General features: G+C 41.1%; 1 protein-coding gene across 1 annotated transcript; it reads left to right on the top strand.

Moving 5' to 3' along the window:
- Nucleotides 1-1,035: 1,035 nt before the first annotated feature.
- On the top strand, nucleotides 1,036-10,934 carry LOC148253351 (uncharacterized). Its single transcript, XM_088223334.1, has 4 exons — nucleotides 1,036-1,162; nucleotides 9,770-9,948; nucleotides 10,418-10,572; nucleotides 10,802-10,934. Exons 1-4 carry the CDS (start codon nucleotides 1,036-1,038, stop codon nucleotides 10,932-10,934), a joined length of 594 nt encoding a protein of 197 aa, XP_088079460.1.
- Nucleotides 10,935-11,631: the final 697 nt, after the last annotated feature.

The raw sequence follows: 11,631 nt of genomic DNA on the forward strand, positions 1-11,631 counted from the left end.
CCTAGTAGTGTTTCACCCCCGGCAGTAGACACAAACAACAATGATTCAAGTTTATCAGGTGATACATTACTTTTGGAAGCAAAAGCATGTGAAACAAAAGAGTGCGATGCACCAGTGTTAAATAAAACATGAGCAATATGGTCACAGATAATATACATACCCTGTACTATATCTAGGTCAGCGTCAGCATCCTGCTGGGTAAGGTTGTAAGCTCTGCCCTAGATAGGAGGCCTTCCTTTATTCTGGTTCCTTGGGCATTCTCTGGCATAATGCTGGGCACTGCCACAAATGCGACAAGTGTTGTTGAGGCGGTAGCAGGGTCGGTCCCCGTGATCTCTGCCGCAGTGCTGATAGATTGTCCCACGTGTTGCCCCTGGAGCCTGAAGAAGGACCTGGATGGCTGGTCTGGGCCTCTTATTTAGTTAGGCAAGCGCAGTAGGTGCTGGCCTGCGGAACGGAGTTGAGGGTCGGGAACTCCCTCCTGGCTGAGGACGGGTGCTGAAGCTTCTTTCCACGATCTGTGCCTTTGCTAGGACTGCTGAATATGTCTTGAGCTCCAGTACTAAAAAGTGTTGCCTATTTCTGGGCGAAGACCCGATTGGAATCTCCTAGCCTTTCGGCCCTCATCCATCAATGTCTCCGGGGAGTATCGGCCCAGCTCTAAGAACTTACGAGCATACTCTGATACTGTCATGTTTTCTTGAACCAGTTGAACAAACTCCGTTTCCTTTAGGTGTTGGATGTGCTCAGGGAGATACTCCGCATGCATGGCCGCTAGGAACTGCTCCCAAGTGACTGGTGTAGGCAGGGTGGTCTGCTTGAGCTCCCACCAACGTCCTGCTTCCCTTACCAGCATGTAGGAAGCAAGGGTAGCTCTCTGCTCAGGAACTACTCCCAAGATCCTGAAAGCTCTCTCAGTCTTCGCCAGCCAGTACTGGGCCTTTTCAAAAGAGGATCCCCCTGCAAAGGTGGAGGGGTTCAGTTTTCTGTACCTCTCTATGTAGCCCGGGTCGATCAAGGAAGGAGCGAGGTCCCATGGAGGAGGGACTGGACCCGGCTGGGGATAGACTGGGGGGTCCTGTGGTGGCACTTGCTCATATGCTGGGGGCACTGGGTCGTGCTGTGGCGGTGCTGGGTAGTACCGTGGCTGGGGCACTGGGTTGTACTGTGGCAGTGGTGCCGGGTGGTACTGAGGAGGAGTAGGCTCGTGCCGAGGTGGCTCGGGATCAGCCTGCTGTAGCGGAGGCTCAACCTACGGTAGTGGAGGAGGGTCGAGTAACTCCATTCTCTCCCCTCGCCCTTGCTGGGCGGCTATGAATCCTTCCATCATCTCAAAATAACCTGTCTACATCCTCCCGAAGTGAATTATCCCGGGCCGCTCGGTTTAGTGGGGGTCTTGCTCTCCTCATCTCTCTGCACCTGCATTTCATAAAGAATGGTTGAGTAACGGTTTATCAGTGAATATTTCTCTAAGCAATATTGTGTAAGGGATGGGTCTGAGGAACGCGGCTCTGGTACAACCTATAACGGCCCCAGAAATTTAAATGAAATATATGTATTAAAAATGTCAAATGCGGAAGCGTAATAAAAATTTTGATTAACATCCCTTACACAATAACCAAAACGTACTCAAAATATGAAAGAACAAATTAACTAAAAGAGATACTCGAGATAAGAACTGTAAATATAACTATGGAGTCTTTAGGTGTCCCCTTCGCCGTCTTCCTGCGGAACGGGCTCAGGAACAATGTCTTCCTAATCTGAAATGGTTAAATAAGGAATGAGCTACACCAGCCCAGTAAAGACATTATACTATCTCACCGCCACGGAAGTAAAGGTGGGTAAAAAACAAAAATGAGCAATTGAGCATAATTTATAACGAACTCGTTTATTAATATAAAAACCTTTACTGTTTACTTACCTCTGTGAGATCCATGAAAACGACATATGAAAGCAATAACATTATCATCATCATGAAATCATATAAACTGTATAACATAACACTTACCACGCCTTTGCATTTCAATCGTTAAACAACATATTTTCCTCTTTTACCAGCCTACTAGTATCCATGGAGATCTATAGGGGGTCCCCGCTACCCGTGAACCATTAACATTAATAACCTGATTCCAGGCCCGTCCCCATACCCCGTTCGGTATGGGCGCCAAACCATAAACCTCCATACCCCATCCGGTATGAGGGTGAAACGGGCCGTCCCCATACCCCGTTCGGTATAAGAGACCACGTTCCCGGTAGGGTTCCCTACGGACCTGGTTCATCCACCATCTCCCAGGATATCTAGTCATGCTGTCCACATTATCCCATTATCAATTCACATAACCTTTTTGCCCTTTTCCTTGGTCTCAATAATCCAATCATACACAACATGTAAACCAGTAATTGACACCAAACAAGACAACACAGTATCGGCTCAATCATAATATCAACCATAATAAAAGAAACCATGATTCATGTATACGAGACCATAAAATAAATACATCAGACATCATGCTGCATTTAATATTGAAAAATAGATCAAATAGTAACAGACCAACACTGTGTCAGACTCGGGCTCCATTGGCAACCTTAATCAATTATACATCTATAAAGTCACAAAGTACAGTTTAATTATTCATTTAGCTTTAATACCGTGATAGGAAATAGGGTGAGGGGTCCTTACCTATTTTGGGGTCTGAATTCGACTCTACAGTGTGCCTACAGGCTGTCCCTAATTTTCCTGAATTTTTTCCAGAAAACTGAAATGCACTACTGGTACCTGCACGTGTCCCAAAAAAATCCCAAATCAGACCTAGGGTCCCTTTTGGCCAATATCAGAATTTTGGCACGGTGGCTCCGCCGTGCTCCGACGAGGGCGCCGCCGCTTGCGGCGGCGATTCACCTCGGGTTGGCCGTTTTCAGCTGAATTCGACCACACTTGCATCGGTCCCTGCGATAAAACAACCCTAGGGCCCTCGGTGGGCCAAATAATCACGAAAAACGAAAACTTACCGGCAGCGGTGCTCTCGGGTACGGTGGCTATTCCAGCGTGAGTCGCGTTTTGATATTTGGCTCTGATCAACCTGTAGAGAAAAGAACGGTGATCATAGTGGTATAAAATTTGCATCGAATGGAGGCCGGGAAGGGCCTCATCGGAGGCAAAAACAGAGGAGGGTCGCCGCGGCGCCGCTTGGCTTCGACAAGGTTTTTCGATCGTTTGGCCGGTGGTTTGGCTCCGGTTTGGCCATAGGCGGACTCAGCATCGAAAAACGAGCTAGGAGAGAAAATTTAACTCGATCGACGATCGAAAACTTTCCCGGTTCGGCGGCGGGTGGCGGCGGCTGGCTCCTCCGTCGTCTGGTTCTTCTTCTCCGGCGAAGCACTGGCGGCTAGGGTTTTTGTGGTCAGGTGTGGGTGGGGTTATTTATACCCTTTGCCTTTTAATCTCAACCGTCCATCAAGATTAAATCTGGGCCGTCCATCACGATGCAATCTGGGCCGTCCGTGCTTGATTGAATCTGGGCCGTCTGTGTGCGTGAATCTGGACCGTCCGTGCGCACGTTGGATCTGGGCCGTCCGTGCGCGCGGGAACGGATCTGGGTCGTTCGATCGCGCTCACGCGGATCGCCCATGTGGCCCGTCCCCTGGTCAGCGTTTCCTTGCCACGCGGCATGTCCTGGTTGGCCGGGGCTGCTGACCGGACCGCTGACGTGGCTGCTGACATAGGTGCTGACGTGGAACAACTTTTCTAAATTGTGTTTTGACCCCTGGTTTCTGATTTTCTTTTCAAAAACACCCCCAGAATCTAAATATTCACCCATTTTACCCAATTTTATCATTATTTTTATTTTTATTTTCATGAAATTAAATTAAATTAAATCAAATTAAATTAAGTAAAAATCTAAAAAATTCAAATAATTAAAAAATAAAAATAATAACACTTGGGTGTTACAATACTACTAAACAAAATTTGTATAATTACAATACATAAGTTCCATCTCTAAGTCTCTACTCTTGATTCATAAATTATATTTTGTTTAACCTTACATTTTTGCTAATTCAACGAAGGTAGAGAACTTAACACTTTTTACTATATGTCTATATATATATATACACATATATATATTTTTACTTTTTTTTTCTTTTGAGTTTTACGCTCCATCTCACACTTTTGCCTCAAATATATTTTCACGAGTGAGTGTGTTTTACGTTCCATCTCACCATTTTACTTAAAGTATTTATTATTGTATTATTATTATTACTTTTTCTCTAGTGAGTGCATTTTACACTCTATCTCAACCGTCACATGTTAACTAATTTATCTTATTCCCTTAAACCTTAATTTATGACTAGTTAAAAGGTAGAATCAAACTCAAATTTTCTGTCACAAGTGTAATGCCTTAAATTAGGTTCCTATGCAATGGTCCTTAATCGATTAAGCTAAGGGAAATAATTGCTAATTAATCTAATTATTATTTGCAAACATATCATATTTTTTTTTTAAAATACTACAATTTTGTCAGGATAAAATCTCAATTCCATCATGCTTCATGAACTACTTATGGTGGAAAGCTTAGCCCTTTAGTGTATAAAAAACAAGAGATAAATTAAAAAAAATGACAATTTAAACCCTAAAGACCAAATTCCTCTAAACTTATTTCAAACAGTGTTCTCTCAGTTTACAAACACATTATGCTCAGGAAAATAAAATTAAATAGTGAAGAAACTAAATACCCCCCTTACATGGTGCCTATGTAGCCTCCTCTGAAAGTAATCGCTAGAATTTTTTCCTGAGAGCTGTTTTAATCAAAAGCAGATATCATCAACATCGAAAAACATATTGGCTGTGTAACACACCGCTAACCTTCGCGCTAAATTTGTATTTGAAAACTCTTATTTATTCGGGCTCTAAGACTACTTGAACTCTTTAAATTACCTTGTAATTTTTATATTGTAATTCGTAAATTTAAATTCATAATTTTAATTTTATTTTTAAAAAATTATATTTTATGATTTTGTTATTTTTTTTAAAAAATAATTTTTAGGAGAAAAGACAGAAAAAGAGGTAAATCTCGCGGGAAAAACCCATGCGCGCGGGCATCGTGCGCCGTGTGCACATGCGTGCACACGTCCCATTACGCAGCGCTGTGTGCACGTGCATGCGCACGTCCCATCACGCGGCACCGTGCGCCCTATGCGCGCACCATTAGCACAGTAGGCCTGCGAGGGGCAGGATAGGTCGGCACGCCTGTATGCTAGACTTGCAACGCGCGACCGACTTGGGGAGGCATGCTGCTGCCTCGGGCAGTGTGTTGCTGCCCCTTGAGCGTTATCAGCGGCCATGGGCAGTGTGTCACGGCCGGTTGAGAGGTTCTTCCTCTATTTTTTGTGCCGCTATCGCGTCGCATAACATCACTCTTTTCACATCAACTTTCTCTCTCCTCACAAGATTTTGCCACTTAGCGCAAATCTGACGATCCCCATTTTCTATAAATAGGGACGCATCTCTTCCATTTTTTTCGTCACTTCCATTTCATTCTTTAGTTCTTCAAGAGCTTAAAGAGAGAGGGAATGATCTAGAGAGAGAAGGAAATGAGAAAATGAAGAAAGGTGTAGGAAAACTTTAAAGTTTTGGTAAGAAATTTAGTATTTTCTTAGACATCTGAAGGGAAATTTCTAGAAATTAAAACTATTAAGCGTGAAATTTATGATTTGCATGTTTTATGTTCAATTGTTCAAATAAAGTGAATTTTACTTGATAAAGCATGTTATAAGATTATATAGGCATTTGGTGATTTGCATGTGATTTAACTAACATGAATTTGGTGATAATTTTCTAAAACAGGTAAAGGAGATTGAACATGAAATGGTATAAAAAATATGTATCTGTATTGACATGCATAATGCATCAAGTATCTCGTTAAGCTTTCTATCTCTAAGAGATTTATGTTTTTCCCTCCCCTATCTGGTTTAGAAAGACGTGAGATGACCCCTCCCTATAGATGATGGGGTACTATCTGACAAGAGTGTTGACGCGAATTATCTGTTAGGGATCACATTTGGCTAAGTACTGCCGTGGCTATAGACTATCTGATAGGACTACTGTAGTTGACACGGTTGTGATCATAGATCGTGTCATGGTTTGGCAAGCTAAAAATATGCCATGAGCAAATTGTCATTATATATATGATCTGGTCATTCCACTTGGGTAATCGAAAATCCATATATGCCCTCAATAGATAGAAGTCGGAACGACTTCATGAAGTATGATACGAAAATTTGAGTATTTTATGATTTATTTAATTTTTTCTATTTTTACCATGATTGATTTAATTGTTGTGACTATGAAATGATGGATATGATATTTTCTTTAATGAATAAATTATTTTTCATAAAGTAAGAAAAGATCCTGACGTGACCCCTGATGATAAGTATTGATGATATAATTATTCATGTTTAAAATCTTACAATACTATTTAAATACTATTTTTCTTACTGAGTATATGGAACTCACCCCTTTCTATGTCCCCCTCAGATGAGAAAAATAGTGAGGAACCGATTACTGATCTACCCTTGAAGTTTATGAGGATCCCGTGGATCCACAAACCTTGATTTCATGACCTGTCTCGCACTCTGATGAGTCCATTCACATAATGAAAGAAATGACTCTTTTTGTATTTTGATATTTTGTATTTTGTTATCACTTCTGACCTCAGTTATATTTGTGCAATTGAAACTCATATATTTTGGTAAGGGATTTGTAATAATTTTCTCCGCTGCATATATTTATTTATTATGTACTCGTAATCTGCTTCTATATCTAGCACACTTATGCCTTAATTAGTATTTGGGATGTCACAGATGGTATCAAAGCAGTTACGCATACCAAATCCCTTACAACTGAGGGTATAGATAGAAACCCTTAGGTTATCTAGAAAAATAAGTAATCTTTTCTAAAACTAAACCGCCAGCTCATGTCTTCATTTTCTTTTATAGGAACGACATGAGGGAGACCTTCTGTAGAGCGAATTGAAAAACTTGAGGCCCAGGATCATTCGAGCAGGGCCGAGTTTACCAAAATCTTCTGAGCTATCCTACTAACTGTAGCTGTAGGACAAAACTAAGCCAACCATTGTCAACACCCTGCGCCATAATACCATATAGTTGAAAGTTCTATCTCTCATAACATAACAGAGTTTAGGAAGCTTAATTCGCTACTCTTCGAAAGTGGCTCTAACCCCTTAGTAGCTAAAACCTGGATCCTCTAGATAGAGAAGCTTTTATCTGTTCTAGATCTAACTGAGGAACAGAAAGTCCCCTTAGCAGCCTTTATGCTGACCAGTGAAGCAGGACACTGGTGGTGATTTAAGAAGGAAGTCCTACCTACCCCTACCACCTGGGAAGTTTTCATGAATGGTTCTTTGATAACTTTTTTCCAACCTATGTTCGAGAGAAGAAGGAGGAGGAATTTCAGGACCTCTGTAAAGGAAATCTGACGGTTGCCCAATATATAGTCCGATTTATCCAAATGTCTAAGTTTGCTTCTCTAATAGTCACCCCCAAAAATTGTAAAGTTAGGAAGCTTTTGAAAGGCCTTTGTGCTGATATCTATAATTGCATCGCGATGTTGAGAACTGGCTCGTATGTTGATGTGCTAAAACATACTCAGTTGGCCAAAGACCTTATCTTAGTTAGGCACTATGCATTGCCCAAGTCCGTACCCAGCAACAACAACACCAACCCTAATAACCCAGAAGAAGACTACCCGACCCAGTAAGTAGTTATCTCGATAAACGAACCAGATTTGCCCCTCCCATGCTCTGTCTTCACCTACTCAACAGCCTGCCCAACCTTTTCAACCATGTCAGTATTATGGTAATTTGAATGGTGAATTACTTAGTAAGTAGCCACCTATTATCAGTACGGAAGCACCTAACACCTTATAAAAAACTGGCCTCAACGGCCGAAGGATGTGACCAGACCTGTAGCCCAAGGTTATGTGTATCACTTCAATGAGCCCGGTGCCCTCTCCACTCTTGTCCTTATCCAGGGTATGCTTTCTATCTATGATACTTTTGCCAGAGCTTTGACCGATACAAGTGCTACCCATTCTTTTATCTCTTATGCATTTATTTGTAAATTAGATATTGGGTTTAAACCTTTAAAAGAAACTTATGTCTGAGAGAAGAAGGAGGAATTTCAAGATCTCTGCCAAGGAAATCTGACGGTTGCCTAATATACAACTTGATTTGTCCAACTGTCTAAGTTTTCTCCTCTAATGGTCCACCCCAAAAATCATAAAACTAGGAAGTTTCTAAAAAGCCTTTGTGCTGATATCTATGATCGCGTTGCAATGCTGAGGCCCAGCTCATATGTCAAGGTGCTAGAACTTGCTCAGTTAGCCAAAGACCTAATCTTGGTCAGGTACCAACGCACTGCCTATGTTCGTACCCAATAACAATAACCCCAACAACCCAGAAAAAGATTGTCCGACCCAGTAAATAGCCACCTTGATAAATGAAACTGAGTTGCTCTTTTCCCTGCTCTACCTCCACCTACTGAATAGCCTGCCCAACCTTCCCAACCATGTCATCATTGCGATCATTTGCATGGTGAATTACCCTGTCAGCGTATCAATCACGTTTGTTATCGGGGTAGAAGCACCCAACACCTTATAAAGGATTGTCACTCAAAGATCGAAAGACATGGCCAGACTTATAGCCCAGGGTCGTGTGTACCACATTGATGAACCCGGTGCCCTCCTAACTCCTGTCCTTATCCAAGGTATGCTTTCTATGCATGATACTTTTGCCAAAGCTTTGATTAATATAGGTGCTACCAATTCTTTTGTCTCTTGTGTATTTGCTTGTAAATTAGATATTAGGTCTGAACCTTTAAAAGAAATATTAACTATAGAGACTCCCTCTAGGGGATTATTAGAAGCTCGCTACATGTATAAAAATTTTCAAGATAAAATCTTCAAAAATATAAGTATTTATAGACTTAGTGCTTTTAGATTTCTTAGAGTTTGACGTTATTCTAGGAATTGATTGGTTAGAAAAATATAGGACAATTATTAATTCTGAAAATAAAGTTATAACCTTGCGAACTTCGAAAAAGAAATAAACTCTATTTTTATACTCTAATAATTGAATAAATAGGAATATGAATTTTCATCCTACTGTGTATTTTATTCCCATTATTTGCAACTTTTTAGGAGTGTTTCCAATCAAATTACCTGGTTTACCTCCCCCATGAGGGATAGAGTTTTCTATCGAACTGCTTCCTAGAATCCAACCAATCTCGAAACCTACCTATCACATGAGTCGTGCTGAGCTCATAGAACTAGAAGACCAATTTTTTGAGCTTCTTGGCCAGAAGTTTATTCACCATCCTCACTCCCCTTGGGGAACTCTAGTGTTATTTATGAAAAAGAAAGATGGGTCCCTCAAACTATGCGTAGACTACTGAGAACTCCACTGAGTAACAATAAAAAGCAAGTATCCTCTACCTCGTATCGAAGATTTCTTTGATCAGTTGCAAGGAGTCACAGTCTTATCCAAAATTAACCTTAGATTGGGATACTACCAGCTGAGAGTCAAAGAAGAAGATATTTCAAAGATCATTTTTCAATATAGATATGACCTATACAAGTTCAAGGTGATACCATTCAGGTTAACTAATGCCCCTGCTGCCTTCATGGATCTCATGAATAGGGTTTTTCAGCATGCACTAGATCAATACATCATCGTATTCATTGATGACATCTTAGTGTACTCCAAGAGTCTGGAGGAACATGCAGTTCACTTGTCTGAAGTATTGAGGACACTTAGTTGGAACCAACTGTTTGCTAAACTTAGCAAATGCTCATTTTGGTTGGATCAAGTTTTGTTTCTTGGTTATGTGATTTCAAGTGAAAGAGTTTCTGTGGATCCGGCGAAGGTTGAAATGGTGATCAATTAGAACTCGCCCACTAATGTAGCTGAGGTACGTAGTTTTCTTGGCTTGGCAGGTTATTACCGATGATTCATCAATAAATTTTCTAAGATTGATACATCATTGACTCGACTCACTCGAAAGGGCATACCTTATGTATGGGATTACGAATGTGATGAAAGCTTTATAGGATTGAAGCATCATCTTACCTCTGCTCCGGTGTTGATCCTCCCTAACAACATTGTAAGATTTTAGGTTTAATGTGATGCATCTCATATTGGTTTGGGATGCATTTTGATGTAGCATTATAGAGTTGTCACTTATGGATCTAGAGAGTTGAAACCCCATGAGCGAAACTACCCTACTCACAACTTGGAGCTGGCGGCCCTTATCCTTACCTTGAAGATATAACTTCATTACCTGTTTGGTCAGACCTTTGAAATTTATACTGACCACAAAAGTTTAAAGTATATTTTTTTTGTAGAGGGAGTTGAACATGAGACAGAGATTTAGGATGGACCTCCTTAAGGACTACGACTATAAGATCATTTACCATCCCAGTAGAGAAAATGTAGTCGTTGATGCACTTAGCCAAAAGAAGTCAACTGTGTTGGCCCAAACCATGGCCTCTAGTTGGAAGTTAGTAGATGCTATGCAGGCACTCTGCCTCAACCACTATGGCAATGGTGCCTATCTCGCTCAGATCCAAGCTTTGACTTATCTTTTCATGAAGATTTGGGAAGCTCAGTCCACAGATTAAGAAATCACCAAAATTTAAGTTCTCTTTTAATGAGTTTTCTAATTTCAGACTCTCAGATGATGGGTTGTGTAGATTTCAGGACTGAATTTGGGTCCCTGTTGCTGTCAGGACAAATGTTCTAAAGGCTTCCCATGCCTCTAAATTATCCATCCACCTTGGGAGTACCAAGATGTATCGGGATCTAAAGCGTCAATATTGGTGGTCGGGAATGAAGAAAGACATTATTGATTACGTCTTCTGATGACTTATTTGCCAGTGAATTAAGGCTGAACACCAGAGACCCGACGGTTTGGTTTAGGAACTCCTGATCCTAGAATGGAAGTAGGAGAATGTAACCAAGGATTTTATCATCGGCCTACCCAAGACCTATTCTAGTCGTAAGGCTATTTGGGTCATCATTGACAAACTAACCAAGACTGCCCATTTCTTACCCATCAAGATTACTGACTCCACCAGCAGATTAGCCCACCTTTATGTTGATGAAATTATTCGACTCCATGGTGTTTCCTCATCTATTATATCCAATCAAAATCCTCAATTCACCTCCTACTTTTGGGACAGCTTTCAAGAAGTGCTTGGGTTTGGATTGTACTTCAACATTACTTATCATCCCTGAACCGATGGTTAGTCTGAATGCACTGTCCAAACGTTGGAAGACATGTTGCATGCTTGCATCCTCAACTTTGGCGATAACTAGTATGAGTATCTTCCCTTGTGTGAATTTGATCATAATAACAGTTATCACTCCAACATCGGCATGATTCTGTATGAAGCCTAGTACGGTACGCCCTATCATTCTTCCACTTGCTGGAGCAAAGTTGGAAACCAGCGTCATTTGGGACCAGACTTGATCCAAGAGACTATTGAGAAGGTTGTAATCATCCATAGGAACTTAGCTACTGCCTAGAGTTGGCAGAAGAGTTATGTTGATGATCGTA

This window comes from Carica papaya, chromosome 6 (assembly GCF_054855325.1).
Source record: "Carica papaya isolate Zhongbai chromosome 6, ASM5485532v1, whole genome shotgun sequence".
In the NCBI taxonomy this organism is placed as follows: domain Eukaryota; kingdom Viridiplantae; phylum Streptophyta; class Magnoliopsida; order Brassicales; family Caricaceae; genus Carica; species Carica papaya.

Bases quoted from the DNA above. Each gene is read 5' to 3' on its own strand.
- LOC148253351 (XM_088223334.1), top strand. From the start codon at position 1,036: ATGGAGGAGGGACTGGACCCGGCTGGGGATAGACTGGGGGGTCCTGTG. The intron at 1,163-9,769 runs GTACTGTGGCAG...ATGACATCTTAG, and splicing joins CGTGGCTGGGGCACTGGGTT to TGTACTCCAAGAGTCTGGAG. The intron at 9,949-10,417 runs GTGATCAATTAG...TTTTTTTTGTAG, and splicing joins ATCCGGCGAAGGTTGAAATG to AGGGAGTTGAACATGAGACA.